Raw genomic sequence first — 25,475 nt, 5'->3', positions numbered from 1 at the left:
CCTTGGTTTTGTGTTTATATACGCCAGAAACTTGTTAAATTATTTCTTAAAAGACCACTAAATAGGTTAGGCAAACTAATTTATAATCAATTGATCTCTTCTTATACTGGCCGCAGGACAAAAGAAGTGGGTAGTTTAAGGGTGGTAGAAATATGGATCAGAAAGTTCATTAAGTATCATTAATGAAAGGCAGAAAAGTATTGCTGATTTTATTGGTCTAGTTTAAGTCTAGGTTTCTTTTTAAAAAGCAACAGTATTTCACATGATATATACCTCATTCTATTCTCCTAAACACACTCAGAAAGTAACCATGAATTGCATAGATTACAAATCTTTCACACTCTGAATTATCTAAGTCTAAGATCAGAACCCCAGTCTCCAGAAGTGTAACAGTTTTAACCAGAAGACTACATTGCTTTTGAGTTTAAAAGGAGGGGAAAGGGGGAAACATTTACATTTTTTTTCAGAGCTTTCTCCTACAGATTTCCTTTGACCTTAGTACTTAACCATTTGACTCAATCTTCTTTTCCCTCCTTCTCTTAACATTTTTTTAAACCAGAGCTAATGTATTCTAGACATAAATCTGCAACATCAAGACAAAGAAAACTCAGAATATCTGAGCGAATGAAGCCACTTTTATCTCCTTAGAGGAAACACAGACACAAACAGCTACTCACTTTTTTGAGCCCTACACATGTTTCACTTGTAGGATAGATGCCTTTCCCCCTCCCCCTAGGTTCAGAAATCTCTCATCCAGAGCAAATGTAGTCAGTTTTCTGTCCGAACTGTCTAGCAGCTTCTTTTTCCCCCCAGATGCGAATTGACACCTCGCTTCTCCCCCAAAATGCAAAGACTCTTTCTTGGTTCCTCAGCCTTAATATTAAATACAGGAACAGAATCCAGACAATCTCAGTTCTCTGCTGGGGACTGGGAACCTTCTAAATGCCGCGATTCAACCTTACAGAGGTCACCCTATTCCCCAAAGTCCTGCAGCTGTGAAGCATTCCTCAGCTATTGTTTCTTCAAGTAAATGAATGAATGAGTGAATGAATAAATAAAAAGCAATATGCTATATAGTCATTCAACTGAAGAGAAGCGGGTTGTGGTATTAATTCACTAACCTCGCCTGTTTTTTAACTCATTCTTTTTTTTTTTTTTGTGGGCCTGGGTCATTTTTTAGCATGGATTAAAGACAGAAAAGAGAGAAATAGAAAATATCTGTTCCTCCATTAGCAAGGAGAAGTCACCCTTCTTTCAAAAACCCTTCCTTCCCCACTCCAACCAAAGATAGCACTAGTGTTTCTGAGTAGGGGCCCCTCTTATTATTTTTTTTTTTTATTATTTTTGCCTCTAGTTCATCTGCAGCCAGCTAACTTTCCTAGCACAAAGAATCCGCACCTCCCGAACCTGGCTTTAGGTTCCTTATGCCCCTTCTCCACCTTAATTCCTTCCACTCGCAGGTAGGAGAGAAGACAGTGGAAGTCTTCCTTCTCCTCTCCATCACACCTCGGCTTGAGATTTAAGGGCAAGGGGCGAGACTGTAGGGGTGAGACTAGGTGGTCGCGCAGGCAGCTACTGCGGGTAGACGTTTGAAGGCACTGGCGGAGGCTGCGTGCGGCTCCTTTAAGGCTCCCTGTCAGTCCAAGGCGAACGGGGCCGGGCTTGAGGGGCGGGGATTTTGCTGGAGCTGCACGGAGCGCGTTTCACCTGCAGTTCAGACCAGGCGGAAAAAGAGGAGCGGGCGGCAGAGAGAGCGAGCGCGCACGCCAAGGAGAGACCAAGAGAGGGAGGGGAAAAAGCAGGGAGAGCGAGCGGGCGAGAGACAGCCAGAGAGTTGGGTTCCCCAGAAGGTGGAGGCAAGGGACCAAAAAGGTGGGGGTGGCGGGAGGGGGTGGGGGGCGGGGACCGGGGATTGCGCTGCTGGGCTGGGAGCCGGGAGCTGGCGCGGGATAGCGGCAGCGGCAGCAGAGGCGGCGGCGGCGGCGGGGGCGGCGGCGGCGGCGGCGGCGGCGGCGGCGAGGGCAGCGGCAGCGGCGCGTGCAAGCGCCCGGGCGCAGCGGGGAAAATGACTATTGGCTCTGGAACTCTACTTGTGCTGCTGTCGGTCTACGGCTCGCTCCGGGTAAGTTTCATGCCCCGCTTGGTCGCCCGCGGCTGCAGCTGTAGAGCGACTATGGGTCCCTCCTCCTGCTCTGCTGCCTCTCACTCCTGCTCCTCCTTCTCCTCAGCCTCGGGCTCTTTGGGGTGCAGAGGGGAGGCAGTGGCGGCCGGGGGTGGCGCAGGCTTCGCTTGCTCTCTCTACGCGCGCACACACACACAGACACACAGAGACACACCACATACACCCCTACACTGTATGTCCTTCTGAGTCCGGGCGTGTAGCGGTGTCTCCCGACTGAAATTGCTGGCATGCTTTCCAAAACACACACAGACACACACACAGAGCCTCCTCCATCCATCCATTCATTGGTGCTGGCAACCCCCAAGCCCCTTCTGTCGCTTCTTGAACTGAAGGGCTGTTTGAAAGCACAAGGCAGGGGAGGTTCGTTCGATCTGGCACACAGAACTGGGTTCTTTCTATTTGTATTACTACGCTACCTACAGTTGAACCAGCTAAGACTCTTTCCTCTTCATCATCTGCTTTTCTGGGCTTGGATGCACGGAGCCAGCCGAGGTCTAGTAGGGGAGCCAGGGAGGCTGTGGAGTTGGTGAACCTAGCCTGGAGCTGGGTATGGGAAGGAAAACAGGGTTTCGCTAGCATCTGGAAGAGGGAAGTGTCTGGGTGGGGAAGGGGTGAGGGTGTATAGTGGAGAATCTCCAACTCTGCTGCCCCTTGCTCTGGGCTTTGCTCAGATGGAGCAACACAAGCTCCGCTGATTTCTCAGGAAATAAATAAATAATATTTGCAGGTGAGTATGGGCAGACCTCTGGGATTCTTCCACTACATACAAAAACACATCATTCACATATACTTCCTTAACACCCAAGACCCCACGAGGCATGTAGAAGCTAAAGTATTTACTTAACTTTGGAGTCTTGGCTGTGAGAGGTTTTGAAGCACTCCCACAGCATAGGAAAATAGTGGGAGTTGGGGTCAGTAACAGACAGTGTCCTTTCCTCACTTCTCCTACTGTTCATCTTTGAAATGCTTTTTGCCTTTAAAAAAAATAATCTGTGCAGATAACAAGGACTCCATACGGAGAACAGATTTGGACTTGGTCCTTTCTTCCTCTAGTGTTAGATGGGGCCATTCAACCCCCCCTGTTATCACTGGCACTCTTCTCCCTTTGGAGAGGATATCTTTATTTTTTCCCTCCCATTGTACCCTGAATTGGCTTAGGGTAGTATTTGAGTCTAATAATCCAGGGTGGTGGTTTAGGGTAGACTCTAACCAGGTCCACAGATTTGGGAAATGTGTGGATGAAGGGCAAAAACCTAATGGGAGTCCAAGAACAGAGTGAATCTGGAAGATTTGTGCAAAAAAAAAAAAAAATCTCCTTAAAAGGAGGTACCTGGCATAGCTTTTCAACCTCAGAAATAAACAAAAGAAACTAGTCAACATGTTTGTTTTCAAACCATGGAAAGGAAGAGCCTGGTGTGAATTATGCACTCATAACAGACACCCTTACATGGAAGAACTGGGGCTAAACTTTGTGCTAGTGTGTGATAGCCCAGCCAACTAACTAAAAGCTTTGGGCGTGCCTTTGGTCTGTTTTGCAATTGAGAAAGCAGCCCCTATCCAGACCTTTGAAGAGGTTTCTATTTGGGGCTGGGGGGTGGGGGAGGTGGTTGACACATAATGCCACAAGTTTTTGCCTAGATGAGTGGTTAGTTAGGGAATGAGAGAAGGAAGCAGCACCTGGTCCTTTTAGTTTCCTTGGCTACCCTAGCCTAGAGCCCTAGAGCTGTCCAGACCTTCCCGACAGCTTCTTCGGAACTCTGCCCATCTTGTCAGAGACAGCTGAGGTCTGGGGAACTGGCAACTCTCACAGCTGGGATTGGAACAGAAATGACACTGATGATTTTTGTGTATTGTAAAGTCAAAGAAGAGGCGTGTTTGATGCAGTTGAAAAAAATGCCTGCCATAATAGTGAACTTCCATATTTGCAGAAATACTTCTTACATTAGTTGTCCTTTAATCTCTTTAACTGCTTTAGGGGGTGTATTTGGCCCTTGTCTTCACTGCACTGTTTTTGAAGAATGCTAGTGCTTACTACCCATCCTTATGCACTGTAACATTCAGATAGGATCAACCTGGATCCCGGAGGGAAAAGAACTGCAGGGGTCAAGTTCAATAAAGAACCTGCTGGTGTTCTTCCTTCTTTGGCTTCTAAAATATGGAGACAGAGTAGAAGTCCCTCATGGGGGTGAGGGTGTGGGTGGTGAGGAGAGCTGCTACTTTGAATCTGCCAGCAGGTTACATTCTTTGCCTCCTTTAAACGAGAATACAAGCTTTTTAATATTGTCCCTTTGCAGCTTGTGAACAAACTCTTGAGTGTCTACCTGTCTCTTTTACTTTAAGTGATAATGTCCCATCAACAGGATTTTTGTTTGTGTGTTTGTTTGGGGGGGGGTTGTGATTTAGAGATTTTCCTTCATACTTGTAGACTTTCAACTTCCCCTTCTCCTCCCAGGTCCCAGAGCCAAAAATTGCGGAGAGGAGTTGGGTGGGACACTAAGTCCCTTGGGCTTTTGAGGAAAGAGTTAGCTCTAAGATTGCCTGGAAAAGTGTTTGTGCTCCTTCCAGCCCCTCTTTTACTCATCACTAAGCTCTTGAACCCATCTGATCCAAGTCGGGAAGTTCCTATAACCCCTCAGTCAGCATGCTGTTCTTGAGTGACTTGTCGTTATGTAGAAAACCCATTCCTTGCTGTCTGCCTAATCAGCCCCATTGGAATGGTTCCCTGAAGCTTGCATGCAATGAATGTCCTGCTTAGTCTTCCTGAATAATACCTCCCTGTCTTGCCTGACATTCTCTCAGTAGCTCTCCTTTTCAGTTATAACTTTAGACAGCTGAGAATCCATGTTTTCAGATTGTCTGGGAAAGACCTCTATAATTCAGTTTGAAGCCCCTTCCAAACTCTTTAGCTCTCACAGAGACAGAGCACACGATCATGTTATCCATTTACCTATTTTTCATTCGCTTATTATTTAAAAAAATATATTTCTCTACCCTCAGGCCCACAGTGGGAATCTTACAGCCAGAGCAGCCTGCAAACCGGGTTTCTCCGAAGAAGCTTACACTGCATTAATCTCCCAAAATGTTCTGCAAGGAGAGAAGTTACTTAAAGGTAGGGGGCCCTGGAGTGGTAGAAATAAGTTATGATATTCTCAATTGTGAAGAGCATTCAGATTTCAAAATATAAGTGGTAATATGTTTTGTGACTATTTCTCAAAATTATTTTGAGGTTTAAATGAGATAAAGGTCTCTAAAGCTCTCAAAGTGTTACACAAAGATCATCTATTATCACTATTATTTTGAAATCAAGACTTTTGGTACTCTTCTGTACCTATCTTTGCCCAAATGGTGTTTCTGAGGTGAGCAAAGTATAAATTGGTTACCTGAAAGTTAGTTGGAATCTTTTGAAAATTATTCAGAATTTCTGTCATTTTTAAATGAGATAAATCATTTCCTGGCCAAGAAAATGAAAATGGCATGTAACCTCACCCAAATAATGTGCAGATGAGACTTTTCCCAAGTATTTTTATGTATGAAATTCAGGATTCTTAAATTATCCCTGCTTTGAAATGCATGATAAAGCAGACGTTGTTGTCGCAAATGTGGTAAACAAGCCTACAGACATTCTGTTCACAAATGTGGCATTCATTTTCATTACTGCCCCACTGACAACAAGAAAACACACATGCAAGAAGAAACTACCAATTAGCTTTATAGTAATTGCAGGATTATATTCACTTTTGTGATGGCAAACTCTAAGACAGCTTCAAAATTGAAATGACAATAGACCATCCTGGATATTGATCTGTTTCCCTTTCAAGCCAAACTAATTAAACTTTATATTTGCATGGTAAAAGAAATAAATCAGTTTTTCTTCTCTAAGAAGAAACCTCATATTTAATACATTAAGTTATGTCTTCCTTATCTATTCCAGATTCTCCCATTGTAATAGAGTTTTCTCAGAATTCAAAGTAAAGGTGATTGGGAAGTTTAGACAATGAATTGTTAAATTTCAACATTTATGACTATATACATTATCAAATAACTTGTTTCCATGGCAGTCAGAAAACACAGGAGTTATATTATCTAACTCGTAACTTTCCTAACAGTTTGTCACCGAGGTGGTACTACATAGTTTTCTTTTGGAAACAAAAAGCAACTATGGTGTTTAGATTTATTGGAAGTTGGTAGTGAAATTTGGACTTCACTTCTAGTTTGTTGCCCTTTGAGAGAGAGCAAACTTCTTTGCTGATATAATCTGTCTGCTTGTTTGCATCGTCATGGACTGTCAATCAGGATTTTTTAACTGACTGTACTGTCTCTTACTTATAACTCATCAGCAAACATCTGAGATGACTTCTAAATCAGTCAGATGATGATATTGAATACTTCATTGATCGACGGAAAATTTGTAGGCACTTGGTATATTTATGTCTTCATGAGGTAGAAGGTAATAGAAAATGGAAAAGTGAAAAAGTTTTTGATATTAGGTTAATGAGATAAAGAAGATCACTAAAAGATCACAACAATGTTTGCATATGTGAAATTATTTTACAGTGTGATGCATATCCTGTGTGGGAATCTTTAATTTGTTGAGGATAAATATATCTACATAGTCTTGTTAAAAATTAAGAATTCTCTTTTAGCTAACTCTTGTATAAAGTTTAACAGAATACTTATTGTGTCTCCTTGAGGCCCTTTACACTCCCAAATATCCCCCCCCCCCAGCATGAGTGTGATACACTATATGGGATGGGTTTATTCATTCACTTATGTATTACTATTTTGTTTCTAACTCAGAGATGTAATTCTATCAATGTAGTGAATCCTATTGAGAAAACAACCTGTATTATTGTGATTCAGCACTTTTTCTGTAACAAAGAAGTAGAGATTTGCCGTTAACACTGAGAAATAACTTACACAAGGTCACCAGCATGTGCCAGATTCAGGACTTGAACCCAAGTTTTCATGACTTTAAAGCCAATTTTCTGTTTACTTTATCATTTGGACTTTCATGGATCTATCTTTCTATCTGCCTATCTGTCTATCAGTCCTATGTAAAAAAAAAGACATAATTTTCCAGTAAATTATAAATTTCTTGAGGGCAAAGTTTGCTTCTTTCTTTTCTATTTACATTGTCTTGCATATACTAGACACTGAACAATGTTTATTGAATTGAATGGAATTGCATATAAACTTCTATTGTTTATATCTAAAGGGGTAGGCCATGGGATTACATAAATACTTAAGTAAACACATACCATACTCAGACTTATGTTTTCATTTGTGTTTGACATTTTTTTTATTGTCCAAACTCATTATACCTTAAACATGTAATATTGAGTTTTATTATCATAACTGAATGAAGACTTGTAAAACACTTAACCAAATATTAAGGAGTCCTATTTATGCTCTCACATTTTGTAGGGAGAGGAAAGTAAAGATCCTTTCCTTTGAGTATGGATGTTATCCACCATTTGGTTACATTGAATTCAACTGACTAACTATAATTTTAAGGTCTATGAAATTAGTTAATTAGTTAAAGGGCTTTTTCCCCCTTGCCCTCTCCATCTTATAACCATTTTTAGAAAATGAAGGAAATTCTAAAATAATTAAATCAAGAAAATGAAAAAATCTGTACTCCCACAGTAAATTTTGGGACTTTTTTTCAAAAATGTTGTCAAGAACCATGTATCAAAGTAGTGTGTGAATCAAGTTAAACAGATAATGACAGCTTATAACTGAGTTATTCCAATGGAAATAGTTTGGCCTTAATTTGACAACAAAAGCTTTCACAGAGTCATTGTTTTATTGTAAGTATGCCATAAGCTATTCACTATTACATTGTGGTTTATCCTGTTTGCCTGTGTCAGCTCACCAACATCTTAGAAACCTACAGATTCCAGCAGGAGCTATTTGTTACACAGTAATTAACTTGTTTATGATAAATGGATGGAAGAAATGTCATGGCATTTTGTTTTATGTCTAAATGAAAAGCATTTGCATTCTAAAAAATCTCATGCTAATTAGGCTTAAAATAGTTGTCCCCAATAGGGTAGCAGCCACTATGTATTGTGAACCTTTGAAAGCATAATAGCTAAATATGGAGATGTGGGGTATGAGTTTAGCTGATGTGTGGCAGTAGAAGATCCCTCAGACAATTGTCTAGTGTCTTGGCTTTCCTAGAAAGTAGGTGAATGCAATTGTAATACTCATATTCTTTAGTTAGCTTTTTTTGGGGGGGTTGAGAAGTCGGGAAGGGGTAATGTAGCTGGAGGCATGATCCATGATGTATAGTAATATCCCAGTTTAGATGGTGAAGCCACTTTCCTCAAGAACACCCTTAAACCTTTAATACTGTCTGGATAGTTTAGGATAATTACTAAACTGGAATATTTTTATGGCTTTATTAATAATTTATGTTTAACTTAAACTGGAGACAACAGTCACCTATAGACTTGGTGAAGTCCAGTATGATGCTACAGAGTGCATAATGTCAGAGAAACTTCAGACTACCTTGAAATACTGTTGTGGGGGGGGAGGTCGATAGGATCTGGTCATTGGTATAGCAGGAACTGAAGAATTTGTGCTCTTTGTTTTCAGGTCTGAGGGTACAGGTGAATAAATTCTCAGTGGGAGGAAGATGCAGGACAGTGGTGACAGCATTTGGGGCAGTAGATCATTCCCTCTTCTATCAAAATCCTATTGACAGTTCTCTATAACACATATGGAAGGATGGGCAGGAGGAGGAGGAGCAGGGGATTGGACTGGATAATCTGAGTCTCCTGTTAGCTTTAATTTCCATAAGTCTATGGCCTTTGCTTTCTAGACAAAGTTACTTTCCTAACATAGGAAAGGAAGAGGAAAGGAGAAGGAGAGAATGAATTGTAATGAATAGTTTATTTAACACTATATTATTACAGAGAAAGAATTAGTGGGGTTTGAAGGAAAGGGCTATATTAAATGTAAAAGTTAAAATACAGATTAAAGGTTAACAATATAAAAGGCAGCTAGGTGGTTCAGTCTTATAGAGAGTCAGGCTGGGAGTTGGCAGAACCTCAGTTCAAATCTGGCCTCAGATACATTTTATCTGTGTGACTGCAAGTTACTTAACTCCAGTTACTGGGCTCTTATCACTTTTGGAACAGATAGTTGTATCAATTCTAAGAAAGAAGGTAAGTGTTTAAAACACACACACACATACACAGATACTATTTGACACCAACATAAAAGGAAGATCAGATGAGATAATGTAGGTAAAGTGCTTTATGAACCTTTATGTGCTATATAAATAAAGATATTTTATTATTATTCATGCATACCGTTCCTCATGATGAAAACAACATACCATGTAACACTCTATGCTGGGTAGATTGTTCAGCAGATATAAAAAGATTATTACCCATATTATTCCCCTGTTCACACATATAAGTGATTCTCTCACTTCTCTAGATGAGGATTGTGCATTAGCAGTCAATTGTGATCAGTATAAACAACCAAGACTTTCATTCAACTGAATCAAAAATGACCTGACTTAGCAATATACAGTTTGATTCCAATGGCTGGCAGGTTCATGGGATTTAAATCTGGAAGGACCCTTTGAAAGTTACTCTAATCTCCTCATTTTATAGAGAGTCTGGGTTAAAAATTGTTTTATTAGAAGCTGAGATTAAAGTTCAATCTGTGTGGACAGAACTCAGTTTGTGGTTCTGGTTCTGTTATCTTAATCTCATTTTCTATCTTGATGTGGACCAGTTAGAGAAATTCTTTCCCTTTAAATATCTAAGCCCTTTCTACTTTGATGACACCAAAAGACCAAAGAATAACTACTTTATTTTTAAGCATCTATATTTTAGTGGCAGAAGTTGTCTATTGTAGAGCTTATTGTTAATTCAGTTTTTCTCATCGGCCCTAGTCTACCAGATTTTTGTCAGGTCCTTTAAGATAAGTTCTGTTTTTAAAGAGAGTTTCTATCAGAAGCATGTAACTTTTTAAAAGCTAAATAGTAAAATGATAAAAAGTACAATTCAATAATTTAAGAAAACCCAAATACTTGTTATTTCGTACTTTGTCTCTAGACCAAAACTTGTGTAGAAAGATTAATGAATTTGAGATTCTTCCACAATTTAAGAGCCCATTCATTTTTCTCTTATATTTACAATATGTATACATACATTATATATACATATATACACTCATAGATACTTATATTTATGTAGATATCTATATATACACATATTATATATCTATATATAAATATATAGATATATATGTATATATGTATGAAAACACACATAGCTATTTAATCCATTTATATAAATATTTACATCTCTATTTGGACAACTAAGTGGTAGATGGCATGTCAAAACTGGACTTAGAAGACTCATGTTCCAGAGTTCATATCTGGCCTCAGACACTTATTCTAACTTTATGATCCAGGGCAAGTCACTTAACCCTGTTGGCCTTAGTTTCTCATCTGTAAAATGAACTGGGGAAGGAAATGTATCTTTGCTAAGAAAATCCCAAATGATGTCATGAAACAACTGAAAAGACAGAACAAAAATGTATCCATCTACCTATATAAATACTTATATATAGATGTGTGTATATATATTTGACATGGATATTAAATGCTGAACCATTTTATTTCTCTATAATTTTTAAAAGAAAGATACTATAGTATCATAGAGTTGTTTTTGCTTATGGAAACCCTTACCTTCTGTCTTAGTATCAATTCTAACACAGGATAGCCGTAATCAGTGTTAAGTGACTTGCCCAGGGTCACACAACTAGGAATTATTTGAGGCTAGGTCATTCCCAAGTCCAAGCCTGGTGCTCTATCTGCCTATACTGCCTAGATTTCCCTTTAATATTTAATATTATAGTTTTCACTGAATGGTCTCTATTATTGAAGCAGCATGTAGAGTGGATGGGCAGTTGTTTTCAAAGTCTGGGAAACCTGAGTTTAAGCATGACCTATACTAATCATATGAACGTAGGCAATAAGCTACAGAGAAGGTGCTGATCCATACTAGTTTTTTAAAAAGATTTTTCATTGAGAGCTCACTAGATTACTGAAATTCAAGGCTGAGTCCTAGGCTATATTTACTAGTATAGGGTGAGTTTCAGTTGAATTTTTTTCTTTGTTGTAACTCTCTCACACTTTTTTTCTTCATTTAATCCTTCTATAAGTTGGAAGAAAACATTTCCTGGCACATGATTGGACTGTAGAAAAGTGATGTCTTCCCTGTAGCTCCAGTAAATAAACTTAAAACATAGTGGTGGTAGAACTTTCAAAATTTGTATGTGTTACATTGAATTCTTCCTTTGAAATAAGGGGAAACTTAGGATACTACCACTACTAGTATACTACCACACTTAAAAATCTGATCTGAGCTTTATATATACCTTAGCTATATTTCCTGGTCTTGCCATCCACTGGGAGCAGATCCTCCTTTAAACAGGTATTTTCTAATGCTGGACATGTAGTAAGCAGTCTGAGCCCAGATCTCTCTGCTTTCAGTCTCTGCCAACTTTTGGAAAAGCAGAAGATGGAAAGATCCTAATGAAGTTTCTAGTCGCTTTTGGAAACCCTTGAAAACATTTGATGAGTTTGGTTTAGGAAAAGCTTGGCTCTTGCTTGAACCAGTTAATACAAATTGTGTATAATGTGGGTGAGCTGTAACTGTAATGAGATTTATGATTGTGGATCAAGAAAAGCATGTGTGTACACGTGTGCACACTCACATACACTCTCTCTCTCTCTCTCTCTCTCTCTCTCTCTCTCTCTCTCTCTCTCTCTCTCTCACACACACACACACACACACACACACACACACACACACACACACACAGAAGCTCATTGTCCGAAAAGATCCAGGAAGATTTAGCCTTTCATCCTATGTCTTGAGGTAGAGGCTTGTAGCAGATGATAGGCTTTAACTCTAAATGTTAAATTTTAACCCATTCTCAAGAGTCATGAATATTTCCTGGATGTTTCCCCTAGGAATACAGTAATTAGATACTTAGAATGCTGTTTTAATTTTTTTTGGTAGTGTTTTTAAAGGACATTGTACTTGTTCTTCAGAGCATTTGCTCTTTCCAATTGTGACATGAACTACCATGTACTCCCAAATGTTAGTGAATTCTATATTTGAATCAGTGTCATGGTCCTCTTGGCCTCATCAATGGAGCAGTTAGTAGAATAGTTGCTTGTTTAAGCCTCAGTGACCTTGAGCTGATGGGTTTTTCTCTCACCCTTTCCTTTATAAAATAGTCTCAATGGGATGACTCTGTGGAACCACTTTTATTTTGTTAAGGCTTTTAAGACATCTAACTTTTTACCTTCAGAAATATGAATTTTCTAATTATACCCTGCTGGGATTTTTTAAACTTTATTTTTGTTAGAGTTTAAAAGCATATTTGGTATAGTTAAATGTATTGTTTGCCTTATGAATGTTATGATAAGAATTTTTTAAATACTGGAATTTGAAAAAAAGGTTTTTTATGGATTTTTAGGTAGTGATAAATGAAGGCAGGTTAACATTAAAGGAAAGAAGTTTTCTTTTTCTTTCTTTTTGATGAAAGCATGGTTAAGTAAACATTAGACTTAATTAAAAGCATTCAGATAAAAGAAAAAAAAGCAAAGCATCTGTCTTTTGAAAGGCTTTACCTATTATTCTGACTTTTTGAAAGTACAATCTTCCCCTAGTGAATTCCTGTATTTAAAAAAGAAAAAAAAAACTTTCATTTGATTTCTTTCATAGGCTCTAAAGTTCTCATATCTTCATTTTTGTAAAACATAACAATACTTGTAAGTCCCAATAAGCCTCCATTTAGGTAATAGAGATAATATGTATAGCATAAAGAACATTTTTTATCGCTATTGAGTTGTTTCAGCCATACCTGACTCTTAATCACCTCCTTTGGTGTTTTGGCAAAAATACTGGAATAGTTTGCCATGTCTTTCTTCAGTCCATTTTACAGATGAAGAAACTGAGGCAAGCAGTATTAAGTGACTTTCCTAGGGTCATACAGCTAGCAAATGTCTGAGGCTTGTTTTGAACTCTGGAATATGAGTTCTCCTAAATTCATGCCTGGTAGTCTATTCACTAAGCCACCTAGCTGCTTCTTAGCAGAGAACACTGAATTTTAAATTAAAAGGACTTGAGCTCATCTATGTGCTCTCCTTCTGACTAGTTTTATGACTTTTATGAAAGTCACTTTTCCTCTAAGTTTTTTCATCTCTAAAATGAGGATATTGGACTAAGTTGTTAATCTTTAAGGTCACATCAGTTCTGAATCCTGTGATTCTGCTTGTGATGTAACATCAGTCACTGTCTCCCCCCCCCCCCCCACCCCACCCCTTTGGTCACACTTGTTGCTTTTTTCCTGATGATACCTCATAACTCTTTCAGAGTGATGATTCTGGTGGCAACTTGGTGCAACTAACTTTTTCCCTTTCCTTCTTTTGCCCTGAAAAATGCCAAATTATCCCTCTCTTTTGTGAAGACTTGCAGACCACCTCCCTTCTTTCTCAACATTTGGCAAAAAAGCAGGAAGAACAAATGAAATTGTCTTTTTTGTAATTCTGATTGGTAATTAGAGACAGATATGGGATTATTGGACCATAGATGACCTTAGGCAAATCACTTCACCTCTCTGAGTTCTTACTTCTTCCTCTGTAAAATGGGAATAATAGTGCTTGTGCAGCCTACCTATTAGGGTTATTGTGAAGATCACAAGAATTAAATTATGTAAAGCATTTTGTAAGTCTTCTAGCACTACACAGTTATCAACCACTATTTATTGTTTAATGTCAGCTCAATCTGTGAGAGGCCAGTTAGATATAATTGCATATATGACTCTCATTACCCAGAACTCTTTTTTATATTTGTTATAATTTTACAAAATGTAAATATAGTTATCTCATCCACATTTTCATGGTTATGGAACTGCATCCCCATGATCTGGAATATCCACATAAAAAAAATTTGGCCCTCCCTTCAGTCTTAATTTTTAAAAATTTGTATGGGGTGTTCACAGAAACTTTTTTGTAAAATTTGGGTTAAGTATTTGGTCATAGGCTATATGTAAGTCAGTGTTAAGTGAAAATGAGTTCCTAAGCTTTTTCTGCATTATCTGCTAGCCTTTGAGTGTCACTTGAGACTTCTGCAAAATTTCCCCATATTTCCATTGAATTTCTTATGCTGACCCTTGATATCTTCAGACTGTGATGATGAAAGTCATGATTTGGAAGAGATAGTTTTATTTCTAAATTATAAGTCTGACTCGAGCTGCTGCTTAAGAATCTTTAATGGCTGCCTATTGCCATTAGTATTAAAAAAAATCCCTCCTTTGCTTCACATGTAAAGTTTGTTTGTTCTTTAATATAGTGTGGTTTTTCAGCTTTATTTCACTTTATTCCTTTACCCTCAAATTTCCTGCCTCTGGACTTTGCACAGGCAAACATGGCTAGAATGCTTTCCCTCCTAATCTCTGCCTTATAAAATCCCTGGTTTTCTTTAAGACCCAGGCCAATGTCATGCCTTAATGGAATATCATCTCTTTTATTTGTTAGTATTCTCTCCTGCGGAAAATGACCCTAGGTATGCATATGTATATAATCACACATACGTGCACATTTATATATGTATATATTTAAATACCTTATTGTTTACTTGTTGAATCAGCCCCACTCAGTAGAACGTAAATTCATTGAGGTGCTATTGTTACTGTTGTTTTTTGTCATCATATTCCCAGAACCAAGCAAAATGCCTTCCACATGAGACAAGAAATGTTCATTAGATTTTTAAAGTCATATTTCTATGGTCTGTGCATTGCTCACCTATTCTTGTTCCTAATTTTCATTCAACCCTAGGCTAATAGTTTTTTGAGCTAGATGAGATCTTTTAACATTGGAAGGTAGTAGTATAGAAGTCATCTAATTAAACCTTTCACTCAATATAAGAGTCTCTTCTGTAATATAACATGTAGTTATCCAGCATTTGCTTGAACCCTTTCAGTTATGAGTAATTCCCTTTGGGAGGTAGAGACATGTCATTGTTAAGTACCTTTAGCCATTACAAAGTTTATTACATTGAGCTGAAATTCATTTCTCTTTGACTTCTACTTATGGTCTAAAGACTTCCCTTTTCAGCCCAAATTCATCAAATCCTTTTATTTTTATCTATCTACCCACCCATCTACCTAATCTATCTATCTGTCTGTCTGTCTATCTATCTATCTATCTATCTGTCTATCCATCTATCTATCCATCCATCCTCCTTACCTTCTGTTTTTGTATCAATTCTAAGTCAGAAAAATGGCAAGGGATAGGCAATCTGGGTTAAGTGACTTGCCCAGGGTCACACAATGAGGAGGTGTCGAAGGTTATATTTTAACCCAGGGCCTCCTGACTCTAGGCCTGGCACTGTGCTACCCAGCTACTTCTACCTCTTTTAAATGACATTCTTTTCAGGTATTTGAAAATGGCAATCATATCTCCTTTTAGTCTCCTGGGAATATCAGTCTGGTTTGTTCTTTTCTTACTGTAATAGTTTAATAAAAACTACTTTAAGTGGTCATTAAATAAAAGCAACAATATACAAATGTGGTAGAAATGTTTTTAGCTTATATGCTTAGTAGTAAAAAAGGTAGCTATCTAAGTGTCATGGATTAGAAACACCAGATAGGTTAGTTTCCTTTTGGTTCATTTAAAACTAACAGAAACTTTATCTAGGGGCTAATCACCGTCAGAAAATATTTTTCTTTCTAATTGCCAGCATTTAGGATCTTGGTTGGAAGCTTGTTAGTGGGAACAAAAATGAATATTTTTCGAATGTTGATGATCAAAGAAGTATAAAATAAGGACCAAGGTGTCAGTACCTCAAGATCTTGCTTCTTTTAACTTCATCTTGTTTGGATTCTTAGTGTTTTCTTCCTGACTGTCACTGGATTTAGAGAGGATTAAGGTAAGCTTTTAGAGAAGATATAAACATCCTTGGGCCAGAGGAGGGCTTCCCCATGCTTTACTAATAGAAACCCATTTCATGTAATAATTTAGAGTGGATATATTACTTTCCTTGGTGAAATTCATGCAATTTGAGCAAAAAGTTTAATGATAGGAATCATTCTAAGAATGGTGTTGCTTTTTTAATTAATGTATTCTCAGTTTCAAATGTGGTTTCTTAATTTCCCACACTAAATATGGTTTGTGTAAACTCTAAAGGTGCATAGAAGGGTATAGTTCTTTTGTCCTTGAATAAATCAGGCAGTAAGCACTCAGATTTCATGTTGGCATCTTGTTTTGTGCCAGAAGAAATGACTCAGGAATATATGTGCATGTGTGTATGTGTGTGTATGTGTGTGTGTGTGTGTGTGAAGTTGCATATATGGGGTTGAATTTATATATAGAAGAATAGGGCTTGGGAAACAAAGAGGAACAGAAAACACAGATGAAGAATGGTACATTGACTAAAATCTGCAACAGTCTTAAAATGTTAGTTTCCTATAAGAAGATCTGCTAAAGTAAACAGAGATACTGAATTTGGATGGTTTGGTGCCCTTTTATGTGCATTATTATTCCAGAGGTATATGTTTTACACTATAACTGACATCCTAAAATGTGATTCAGATGAGCACATTGAAATAGTACTATGCATTTCAATCCCACCTAAATTGTAAAAGAGGCACTTTAGTGTAGTAATCTAGTATTTTATATTATAAAGCATGACATTGAACAATTTCATTGAAATTAACATGTGTACGGACCATTTGATCTCTTCTCATTATCTGCTCCTGTCAAATAGAATCTTCAAAAGGATTATGGTGGAGATGACATCACATAGGTATATTGTAAATATTTTGTTAATCTAAAGCTCTGTCTCCATTTGAAAAATTGATTGTTTTACAGAAATGCAGCACTTCTGTTAGAAAAAAAAGGGCAGACTCCCTCTACTGCTGAGATGCGGAGCAGCTCACTGAACAGGGACAGAGTGATAGTACATTTTCAGGCAGAGAGGTATTTATAGAAACTTCACTCCCTAAAAATGCTTCACTGGAGAAATGCAAAAAGGCATTATTTCAGGGTCTGAATATCTCACTTCTTGTTTTTCAGGCAGCTTCATCTCTGCACGCTGGTTGCCTTGTTCCATTGAAAGCAGATGGTTTACAACTGGGCAGAGAAAGCTACAGTTGAGCCAGTTTTGGGGGGACCAAATCCTCTCACCATTTACTCTTCTCTAGTAGTTTGCACTAAAGTCTGTTGCACCTGCACTCTAAATGAAGGACTAAACCATATTTTTTCCAAGACATTTATTTGCTGGCAGTATTTTGAAATGGTGACAGTAATGTTGAAACTTAGTTATATCAGTAACTGGAGTATCCACATTAGTATCTGCTTAGTTTGAGTGAGTCTTCATATTTGCAATATTTTATGATCTCCTGGAAGGGATTAGCAAATGGGAGGTAGCAAGTGGACAGTTTCAGATGTTATATCTTAATTATGATAATAACTCTATGGGTTAGATATTGGTCTTCAGGCAGTTCTTTTCATTTAGATAGAATGGTAATTGATGAACATGTTATAAAGGTTCCAACAACTAGAGTTTTAGGGGAACTGAATCTCAAAAGATCTAATAGCTGGCGTGATTGGGGAAGAATTGAGGCCTAGAAATCTAGGCAATAGGCCCTTAACTGGTGGAATAAAAGGTATAGAGTACTTGATATTTCCTTTGCTTGGCATATTTTACCATTGGTTTCCAGTTTCTGGTAAGCAAAAACATAGAAACAAATGAAAACAGGGAACGCTTAAAGTCAGAGAGAGAAGAATTCCACACATCTAAGGGAAGAAAAATCAAGTACTTTGCAAATTAACTTTAAATTGTTCTTCTGAATGCTCAGTTTCCTTTTAGGCATTATGAAAATTGGAGAGCCAAGATTTGTATTTTGTGAATTTTAAATTTTGACATTCTTAAAGGAGTTTTTCTGGTGGGCATCATTCTTTGTTTAATCAATAATTTAATCTTTTGACTTGCAGTCTCTCCCTGTTTGTATGGGGTCATTTGAGTATTTGATTGATGGTTCTGAGGGTGATTATTGAATATTAGCTGTTTGTTGGAAGGTTAAATTTCTCAATATGATTTAGTGTTTGTCATTTCTTAACCTATGCAAGACATAGGTCTTGGCATATATAATTAGGCTTGCATTCGGCTACACTGATAGATGCATTGGATTTAGAAACTGGTGTGGATTCTGATTGTGGATCTTACTTAACATTTTTTATTTTATTGCTCAGCCAAAAAAAAGTAATCATCTTCTTAAAACTTGCTCTTATATCTGGAAATTATGAAGAAGTTTCTGGTATGGTAACCAATATCTTCATAGCAACTATAGACAGGAAAATATATCTTCTGGAAGAAAAGACATATCTGAATTATAAAATCGTAGATTTAGTGCTAAAAAGTACTTTAAAGATCCTTCAATTTTTTTTTTAAGATGAAGAACTAAGACCCACTGAGGTTAATTGACTTGCCCAGGTCATATAGAATTAGAATTGAGATTTGAACCCAGGTCCTTTGACTCTAATTGAGCAGGTAGGTAGTACTGTGGATTGAGCTTAGTTAGAGTCAGAAGACTCATCTTCCTGAGTTCAAATCTAGCCTGAGTTCAAATCTAACTATGTGACTCTGAGCAAATCATTTAACCTTGTTTGCTTCAGTTTCTCATCTGAATATGAGCTGGAGAAGGAAATGGCAAACCATTCCAGTATCCTAGCCAAGAAAACTCTAAATGGGGTCATGAAGTGTTGGATGGGACTAAAAACAACTGAAAAGTTAACTCCAAATTGAACAACACTCCATCCATTATTTGTGTTGTTTCAGGGGAATCTTCCCCAACATGCTTGTGACAAAGCCAATGTTTTATATAGTGCGTAGAGAGCAAGACATAGGTTCAAATATGTCTCAGAGAATATGTAGCTATGGGCAATCTTTCTAAATTTCAGTTTCTCTATCTGTAAAAATGTGAATACTAAATTTATATATATATATATATATATATATATACTTATTATAAGACTCAAAAATAAATAACAAATTCTCAGTCTCTAAAGTACTATACAAATATCAGTCATCATTATTATATGAAATCTCTTAATTTCAGGAAAGCATGAACTGTCAGTTTAAAATATTGAGTATGAGATTTTTCTTCTCCTCTCTGCTCAGATATCTTGGTAGTGGTATTTTCCCATTAAGCTGTGGTTTTGTGCCATAGATTTTTTTCCTCCTTTATAAATTCTGTACATTTGAGCCAGAGACCTCTTGGCATTGAATATATATTTGAAGTAGAATAAATAAATTATGTAATGATTTTAAAAGCTTTCTAGGATGATTGGGGTTGAAAGGCATTACATAAAATAAGTTACTTCTTGTTATTTATTAATACAAGTATTGGTATGATTGGATTATGTCCCATCATGTTTAATACTTGAGTATGAATGAGTTGATAACATTAGAAAATGAATATTCTAAATATGTCAGCCAGTAGGCCCCCTAGTTTTTTTTTATAACTTAAAAAAACCCAATTGATTCAGAATGCAGCTTAACCTTATTTGTTTTTTCTTCCAGAAAGTGGTGATAATATCATAACATGTCTTTCTATTTTGCCCTTATTTTCAAGGTTAAAAAACAGAGTGAAGATAGTTCTGAACACTATAAATTTGTGATCAAAAGCCCACAAAATTTTGGGGACTTTGAAATGAAGCTATACTACATTTTATTTATTGTTTTATTCCTTAAAGACATTAGGATTGATCACAGAGAAATGTAAGTTATACTTTCATGTGGAAAAAAATGTTACATGCTTTAGAGGCTAATAGTCTGTTGTAAATGTCAATTTTCTCTAATTCTAGCTAATAAAAGTAGCTTAGCCGACACACATGCTATTCTACCAAAATTACAAAGGCCTCTGATGACCATTTTCAATTCTCATATTCTTTGAAACTACTATGGTTTTTTATCATAGACTATAGTATTTTACACATGTGCTTGAATAATAGGGCATTTATAATGAGAGAACAGAGAGAAATGAAACAAATGAGTTCCCCAGGAACATTTGTTTCAACTGTTTATGATTTTAGCACTCAATGTTTATTTCAGATTGGGAGCCTGAGAAACGATTTCATTCCCTTTATATTGGTAGGTACTTCCATGTGGATAAGCCTAAGGTAAGCAGGGCAATGAATAATGACTTGCATGAAAACTATTTGTGATTGCCACAAATTTCCTGGGCTGGTGACTTGTCCCCAGAAACTCTGGCTAGCTCATCTTGCTCATTTCTATAACCTTACAACTGTGGAAAATAGTTTCTCCATTTTGGGGACCTTTTACAAAGTCTCAAAGAATAGATACTTCAGTGAATTTCTCAAGGCCACTTGGTAGTGCTGTGGATAATGTACTGGGCTTGGACTTAGACCCGAGTTCAAATCTAGATTTAGAACGTAGCTGTGTGACTTTGGGCAAAGTAACTTCACTTCTTTCTGCTTCATTTTCCATATTTGTAAAATTAGGGATAATAATAGCATCTACTTCTAGGGTTGTTGGGAGGATAAAATGAAATAATATTTGTCTATCACTTTGCAAATTTTAAAGCTCTATGTAAACGCTAACTATAAGGGCAAGAAACAAACATTTATATAGCAGTACTCTATGTCAAGCAGAGTAATAATATGATATTTATGTGTAATATTTATCAATCTATAATATTTATTTGTATTTAGTTATTTTTATTATTATTACTAATTTCTGCCCCTTATCTTAGGAGATAACTTCCATTAGGGATGTGTGTCTGTTGTGCATGTAGAGTGGATGACTGTAAAATCAAAGAAAAAGTGTTGCCCCCAGCTAAAAAAAAATGGCTCATAGTGTTTTAATTTTCCTGCTCTCTTCATATCCAATGATCTTCTGTTGTATTAAATTGGCACTACCGGCAACAGTGATCCTTAGTAAGTGAGAGGAGGCAGCTCTCTGCTTCCAGCACTGCTGAATCAGCACAACAGGGGACAGGCAGGCTGTCTTTCTAATTTCTTTGTGAGCAGGATTAAATTACTCTGCAGGCTGGATTTGAGCCATAGGCCATAGTTTTACAGTCTTGTAATATGGTCCTGGAGCCTGAATCATATAAGCCCATTTGTCTACCTGTTTATTACCATAAAGCTTTCTCACTTTACAACCCATCATCTCCGGCTCTTTTCTGTCTCCTGAATTTTAAGTACAAAATGACATGAATTAAAAAAGAAACCTAAAAACAACAGTTGAAGATTCTGGGCAGTGCAAAATAACAAAGGCTGTAGCTTCATGCTACAGCTTGAAAGGTAAGATGCAGTAATCAGGGGAGACTCCAGGTGGCAAGACTATGGTGCATTATGATAAGAGCTTTTCTTGGTCTTGCCTTTTCAGGAGTATTTCATTTTCAAAAAAAAAAAAAAATCACAGGAGGAACAAGAAGGACAGGTGCTCACCAGAAGGTGAAGATTTCAAGGATGTATAAAAATGACCCACTGATAACTTGGTGGCTCCCTTGAGACAAAAGCATCCTGAGTTTGGTGAGGAAAAGCTTGGGGCTTTGGGGTAGGCAGTGGGAGAGAGCAGAGAGAGAATCAATATATACATTGATCAGTTGTATTAATCTATTGGCTTTTTTTCCCCTTTCCCAAGTCTTTAGCTCTAATGTCCTCCCTACTGAGGATTTAACATCAGTTACAAAAGGAAGTCTCCAGGTGAAAGTTGCAAGGAAAATTTCCTCCCAGCATTTTTTACAGTTTTAAACAATAGTTTTCTGTCTCTGTAGTCAGTTAGACTTGCTTTAGAACATTAGATTCTAAGGGGGAATATTCTGGAAGAGTAGGTTATAATGGCAAGAATATTGAGCTGGGAATCAGGAAGCATGGGCCCTAATCTTGGTTCTGCTCTAACTGGCTGTGTGACATTGGAGATATGACTTAACCCCTCTGGCCTTGTTTTCCTCAGCTATAAAATGGGAGTACTCAGACTCTCTTATGGGGAATTGTAAGGGAAGGACTTCATATACCACAAAGTACCATAGAAATATGAGCCTTTCTAGTAGTTCTATGACAAAATTAAAATTACCTGCTCCTTTTCCAAGGTTGGGAATCCAAGAAAATATTTACTTAATCCAGGTATTTAAGTCACAAGGATGAAAGAGCTGTCCCATAAGCATGGCTAGAGGCAACTCTGACTTACTCCCTTAGTGTACATAGACAATCATATCATTCTCTGACTTTGAAAGGTTTTTGTTTTTATCAGGAACCCCTTCTTGTGATTATCAAGGAATTAGTCATTTTAATTCTATGCCTAAGCATTAAAAAAAAGTTATGTCCTTCTTGCTTAAATGCCAAGGTGGATAAAGTTTGTCCATATTAAATGGCATTATAGTTGATCTTATTGACCAATACATTAATCCCCTATTAGTTTTCTTGCTTTAAGACAAAGGTTGGGGAAGAGGAAATAGGGGGAGGCAATCATTCCTGATACCCATGTGTGCTCTTGGAGAGGGCCAGCTTCAGTGCATCTGCTTGGGGCTGTGGTGGCTTGCAAAAGCTTATCTATTTATTTCTGAACATATTGTGCCGTTAATCTACACCTCCTCTTTCCCAATGGAAATGCTGTTCACGAGGCTCTAGCCTCTCTCCGGGAAGTTATTTGATTTCTGAAGTAAGAAAAAGGATTAATGTGGCTGGATTTTGATAAGCTTGGTCCTCTAGCATGATATAGGCCCCTTCATCCTGCTAGCATCTCTGACAGTTGGTTCGTTAGGCAGAAGCACTGCAGAGTGCTGATATAGGCCGTGCGGAGATAATTGTAGCTTTACTGTTTAAGGGTAAGTCTAGCGCTTTCCAATGTTAAAATGATAACCTGTTTAGGGAAAGTCACAGAGCCAATCTAATGGCGTGGGAAGACATAAGACAGCTTTGCTTATATCACTGAAATTTGAGCACGTTTTCTTCTCCCTTGCACAAATTAAAGTCTCATCTTGTTTTTATTTCTACGATTAAGTTAGAATTTAATGCCAACACTGTGTTTCTGCTTTCTCCCTTGTATAAATGTATTACCAGAGAACAGGGATTGAGTCTATATCATCCTATGTTCCATCATAATCCTAAGCTATTTGTGATAACAAGAAACATAAAGATTACATGGCACAGTAGCAGAAGAATTAAATTGGGGATCTGACAACTTGGGTTTGAATCCTAGCTGTCTGTCACTTTAGAAAAGTGGAACCTTAAAAAAATATCACTCACTTTAGCTGGGGCTCAGTTTCATTATTGGTAAAATGAGGATATTATTTTAGATCATCTAAATTCTGGTTAGTAGATTCAGTTTAACATCCTCTACATTGTTAGATTTAGAGAGAAAATTCATGAAGAGGAGCATATATATTACACACACACACACATACATATACATATATATATAAATATATATATATATAAAATCATAGATTCAGAGCTAGACAGTCACAAAGTCATCTAGTTCAGTTCCTTTATTTCACAGCTGAAGAAACTGAAGGCTAGAGAGTGCTAAGAACTGAGGTGGAGTTTGGACATAGGGTTTTGTTTGGTTTTAAATCAAAGAATTTAAAAAAGAAGGAAAGTGAGGCAATTTCTGTGGAATAGGAGAAAGACCAAGTGAATTAGTAGTTAACATACTTGGTTTCGAGCTCTGTCTTTGCTTCTAACTCATTGCACGATGATGGACAAAATACTTCCTTTTCTTGTCCTCAGTTTCTGTGCCTACGACCATAATGTATCATTCAAGAGGAACATAGGGGTTTAGATGACAGTATGTAGCCTAATTTCCCTTCAAGCTTTGCTATTGTAATTCTATGATTCTGTTAAAGTCTTCCAAATAGAATTAAAGATCAAATTATCTCAATGCCCTTAAAAACCCCTGATGATGGAGAACATTTTTTTTTATTTCCATGATTTTGTTTCTTAGGTTACCTGGGTCAGACAAACAGTAACAACTCTTAAGGAGTATCTATGAGTAGTGGAAAGGTGCCCTTTTGTTATTATATATTGCTGGATATCTTTCTCCTGTGGTTTGTTTGTTATTCAATGAGGAAGCCTTCTCAAAGTATCTCTAGCTATTCAAAAACTTAAATAAATATTTATTAAGCATAAGCATTGAGATATACAGAAAAATATGAAATGGACCCTTCTCTAAAAGAACTTCTACCATGGGAATATTACCCAGGCAGCAAGGTGGCTTACAGGAGAGAACCTTGGGGCTAGAATCACAAATACCTGGGTTTAAATCTGGCCTCAGATATTATTGTGTGACCCTGGAAAGTCACTTCATTATTCTCTGCCTCAGTTTCCTCAGCCATAAAATGAAGATAATTATAGCTTTCAGAATTGTTACTAGGATAAAATAAAATATTTGTAAAACTCAGAACAGTACTGACACAGGCTAGGCACTTAGTAAATGCTTATTTCCTTTATCTCCTTTCATAAAATATGAATAAATATATAATAAGGTAAGAAATAAAGGGGGCAATGGATTGGCTAGTTCTAGCCTTAGTAATGTTTTGAGTAGAGATACCTTAATAATTAGGGGGGTCAGATATGAGGTAGCACTTAAACTGATCCTTGAAGAAAAATAAGGAAAAAAAGTAGAGGTGAGGAGGGAATTTGTTCCAGTTATAGAGGCAGATGATGGTCTATCATATTCCATTGCCAGAATGATCTGTAGGGACCCCATGAAAGTCATGAAGGTTTATCCCAGGATGTGGGAAAACTTAATTAAAGCAGAAGGCACTGAAGTGTTCACATGGTCCTCTAAAGACACTTTAATCTCAGGCTAGGACCCTCAGCTGCTGCCTCTTCATTGAAGCCTTTATTGTTCTCCTCTTCCTGCTATCAATATTAAGTGTGGTCTCTCTACAGTTCTCCTTATTCACTATTTATATACAGGAAGAGGGAAGCCGGGTGATGCTGTGGATAGAGCACTGGGCCTGGAGTCAGGAATACTCTACCTAAATTCAAGCCTGGTCTCAGACACTTACTAGCTGCTTGAGGCTGGGCACTTAAACCTGTTTGGATAAGTTTCCATATATATAAAATGAGCTGGAAAAGGAAATATAACTAATATCTTTGTCAAGAAAACCTCAAATGGGGTAATTAAGATTTAGACAAGACTGAAAATGACTAAATAGCTATAACAATATATAGGAAGACAACCTGGAATAGTGGGTGCGGTGCTGAGGTTAGAGTCAG

General features: G+C 37.4%; 1 protein-coding gene across 1 annotated transcript in view; it reads left to right on the top strand.

Moving 5' to 3' along the window:
• Window positions 1–1,940: 1,940 nt before the first annotated feature.
• Window positions 1,941–25,475, top strand: part of CDH4 (cadherin 4) — a 1,204,972-nt gene continuing 1,181,437 nt past the window's right edge. The window contains exons 1-2 of the mRNA XM_007475618.3: window positions 1,941–2,122; window positions 5,180–5,291. Coding sequence (XP_007475680.1) covers window positions 2,066–2,122; window positions 5,180–5,291 — 169 coding nt within the window. The 5' untranslated portion in view covers window positions 1,941–2,065. The remainder of the gene's footprint in view (window positions 2,123–5,179; window positions 5,292–25,475) is intronic.

The sequence above is a fragment of the Monodelphis domestica genome, chromosome 1, assembly GCF_027887165.1.
Source record: "Monodelphis domestica isolate mMonDom1 chromosome 1, mMonDom1.pri, whole genome shotgun sequence".
Classification (NCBI taxonomy): Eukaryota; Metazoa; Chordata; class Mammalia; order Didelphimorphia; family Didelphidae; genus Monodelphis; species Monodelphis domestica.
The sequence above is the reverse complement of the archived record's forward strand: the minus strand, read 5'-3'. Positions and strand labels throughout refer to the sequence as shown.